Source organism: Myxine glutinosa, chromosome 10 (genome assembly GCF_964187855.1).
Source record: "Myxine glutinosa chromosome 10, kmMyxGlut1.1, whole genome shotgun sequence".
Lineage (NCBI taxonomy): Eukaryota > Metazoa > Chordata > Myxini > Myxiniformes > Myxinidae > Myxine > Myxine glutinosa.
This window is the reverse complement of record NC_136270.1, coordinates 100,649,266-100,653,141: the sequence shown is the minus strand read 5'-3', so window position 1 is coordinate 100,653,141 and position 3,876 is coordinate 100,649,266. Positions and strand designations below refer to the sequence as shown.

General features: G+C 50.1%; 1 protein-coding gene across 3 annotated transcripts in view; it reads left to right on the top strand.

Annotated features, from left to right (window-relative positions):
- The first annotated feature begins 2,128 nt into the window (after window positions 1-2,128).
- The window catches only part of GORASP2 (golgi reassembly stacking protein 2), a 43,618-nt gene continuing 41,870 nt past the window's right edge, over window positions 2,129-3,876 (top strand). For 2 of the 3 annotated variants that reach the window (XR_013624791.1, XM_078785937.1), the window contains exons 1-2: window positions 2,137-2,289; window positions 2,604-2,684. Coding sequence is in view for 2 of the 3 variants with exons in the window: in XM_078785937.1 (XP_078642063.1) it covers window positions 2,227-2,289; window positions 2,604-2,684 (144 nt within the window). In the remaining variant the exon portion in view is untranslated. Of the gene's footprint in view, window positions 2,290-2,603; window positions 2,685-3,876 lie in introns of all 3 variants that reach the window. The other variant, XM_068126387.2, reaches the window with a different exon arrangement.

The window sequence follows — 3,876 nt, the reverse complement described above, 5'->3', positions numbered from 1 at the left end:
GTCGCTCGTTGTTGCTGGGGAGAAGGAAGACGCCTGAACGAGCAGGTGTGTGCGAGCCATCGTGCGACCAGCTGCGCTGCAGCTAAGGGGGCAGCTAAGGGGCCGCAGGCCACGAAAAGGACGCGCCAGGCAGCAATCCACGCTGGACCCTCCATTGCCTCCCAAAACAACCATCCATCCTCAAGCCATACCTGCCTGCAATATCCCCCGTGTAAGTGTGAACGTCGTCTGTCCTAATCGTTGTCCTGGGGTTAAGTAAATTGACTAGTATAAGCTAACGATTCACTGTGTGACTGCTTCTTCCATCCATTGCTTGTAAATAATTTTGATCGCTCCTTCTTTTTGCTTGTGTGTATAATAAATCCTGTTATTCCTCCGTACTCTGTCTTCTTCTCTCTTCCTTCTCTTTCGGTCGCTTTAGAGGTTTCCAAATTGAATATCTGTGGTGCGATCTGGTCAACGTTGGGGGAGTCGGGCCAATCGGGGATCCTGTAACGGTCGCGGTTGACCCTCCGCTCGGCCCAAAGTAACATCTTGTCCGCGACCCGTAACAATATTGTTGTGGTTTTTAGAACCCTCCATTTTGTAAATATTGTAATATCCCTTATAAATAATCCCCTGTAAATATTCCCATTTTTGTGTAAAAGGTCAAAGGTCGCACCCTAGTTAGGTCATATTGCAACACATCGGACACCATAGGCTTCTTCTTTAGTTATCTCATTCGTATGTGTTCTAGTTAAGGTTCTGTTCCCAATAGTTGAATCTGCGTTGCATTAATCAAATAAGATAGGCCCCATTTCGCTCATTATGCACTCTCTCTCTCCAAATTATCACGTGGCTGGGTTAGCAGCGTTCGCTGCATTGAGCCGTCATCGCTGCCTTAGCGCTGGCTCCAAATGCCATTGAACAAGAGGTCAGGCTTGGAGAAGAAGGGGCGGAGCGGCAAGAACGAGGTGTGGCCACGTCAACTCACCACCAGGGCGTGGCCGGTAAGCCCCCACCAGCCAACCAGGGCTGAGGTGAGCTCGTTAGTGGGCGTAGCCCTATGAAGGCGGCTTGATTTCAACGCGCGATCATATAAGCGCGAGCGCCAAGCCCTTTGACGGACTGCGCCGGGGGATGCTGATCGTAACGAACTGCGCGAGGGGAGGTCATTGTGAACGAACTGCGCGGGGAGCGCTCGATTGATTGTCACTGCATTGAGCGATCTGCGCGAGGGTACCCTCTGAGACGAACGTTGGGCGAGAGAGAGAGTTGGCACGAAGATTATGTACGCAGCATCCCAGTCCCTCGCATAAGTATAATGTCCGGTCGTGCGCCAACGACACGCGAAGCTGCCTGCCATTCTTCGCGGCTGATCCGGAGCCTGGACCGGACCCCATCGCCTGGACCTTTCATCCCTGCTATTCCCCATTCGTGTAAGTGTGTTTGTACTGTCCTGGGCGTGTGATAAAATAAGAGTGTTTAAGGATTGCCCTGTGTATCTGCTTCTTCTTCTTCCTGTACAGTCTTACCTTTCGTTTCTTCCTTGGTTTTGGTTTTGTACATAATTAATAAACGTGTGTTCTTCCTTCTTATTCTTTGGGTTTCCTCTCATCCGGTCGCTTTAGTGATTTCTCCATTGATATACGTGGCACGATTTGGCCAACGCTCAGGATCGGGTTAGTTTTATTGCTAACGGCTCGAGCTTCGGATTGCTAAACCGCTCGGCAATCTTCCATCTTGTCCGTGGCTCGAGCAGAAGTATCGCCCTGCTTTGCGGAGAGGTTGGCAGAGGTATCTGGGAACCCGTTGACCAGTCACCCTGGTCAACCTCAACCCCCGCAAAGGAGCGCGATATCTTCTAGGACTCGGACGGCCAGCTTAATAGACGAGGGGATTAAACCCCCCTCGGTAAGGGGAGCGCCGTAACCCGAGATCCGCAACAATATATCACATGCATACATACATACTGTGCCGTTGAGCGATTTTGTACGTATTAAATAGAGCGATCGTAATGTTTTTTTCAAAGTATTCACTATTGCAGTAACAGCCTGTCGTAATTTAATGGTAAATCGTTATTTAAATTTTATACGTGAACGAACTGTGTGAAAGTGTTACATTTCTGATGCGTTTGCCACGTGTCCTTACTCCGACGTCACGTGATCGTGTTCCCAGCATGCACCACGACGCCACGTCGTGTTGAGGAAAGGAAGTTCCCGGCGGCCTTATCCGGGACCCAGCGCAATGGGGTCTTCACAGAGTGTTGACGTTCCGGGTGGAGGCACCGATGGCTACCACGTACTGCGGGTTGGTTTGGGACTCGTGTGCTCTGTGTGGATCGTCATGGGATCTGTGTACACGTCGTCATGGGATTTGTGTCACGGTCTGAGCGAAGGCCTCCCTGCCGTTAACGATTTGCCTTGACGGGATTCAATTTCAAGGAAAGCTCGTCGGTTTGCCGTCGTGGGCAGTGCGGCCCGAATCGGTTGTCATGTTTACGGTTGGATGGTCTACATGGGGAAACGAGTTGGTGACGTCGAGCGGGAAGTGATTGGAGGTTGTCGGTGGGGATGACCATGACCATGGCATGACGAGGCTGCGATGTGGATTGTGCTTTTCAGGTGCAGGAGAATTCACCGGGACACAAGGCAGGTCTGGAACCTTTCTTCGACTTCATCGTTTCAATCGGGAATACGAGGCTGGTGAGTCCGTGCGCGCAATGTTTGCCAACATATGGCTGCTTGTCCGTGCGCTCATCTTTTCAGACTCGTAGCGGACGCTCTTAACCATTACACAACCCAGGCTGCGTCTTTATATTGAAACTGGTGTATAAAGTCGGTCAAAATGACGGGTTGGAACAGTTTTTGACGGTACAGCGGCCAATGTCTGAAGTCTGGGCCTAGTGTCCGGGGTGCTTATAATCATGTGTATTTGTAAGACATCCGACGGATATAAATGAACACTCCTTTTACTCTGCGCACATTGCACATCACATGCAGCGAATTTCACCTCCCTGTGCCTTGTATTTATTGTGATATAAAAAAAAAAATGCCGATTCTGTACACCGACCTTGAGGCTCAGTTTGCAATTCCAATGTAAGAAGCATAATTGCTCTTCTTTTGGGTCTTCGGAATCCTTGGAGTCTTTTGTATCCATGGAGTCTTTTGTATCCATGGAGTCTTTTGTATCCATGGAGTCTTTTGTATCCATGGAGTCTTTTGTATCCATGGAGTCTTTTGTATCCATGCAGTCTTTTGTGTACACATAGGCAGACGCACACACATAGGCAGACGCACACACACAGGCAGACACACACACACAGGCAGACGCACACACACAGGCAGATGCACACACATAGGCAGACGCACACACAGGCAGACGCACACACATAGGCAGGCACACACACACATAGGCAGACACACACACACATAGGCAGACACACACACACATAGGCAGACACACACACACATAGGCAGACACACACACACATAGGCAGACACACACACACATAGGCAGACACACACACACATAGGCAGACACACACACACACATAGGCAGACACACACACACATAGGCAGACACACACACACATAGGCAGACACACACACACACACACACAGGCAGACACACACAGACATAGGCAAACACACACACACACATAGACACACACACACACATAGGCAGACACACACACATAGGCAGACACACACACACATAGGCAGACACACACACACACACACACATAGGCATACACACACACACACACACAGGCACACACAGGCACACACACACACAGGCATACACACACACACATAGGCAGACACACACACACACACATAGGCAGACACACACACACACACACATAGGCAGACACACACACACATAGGCAGACAC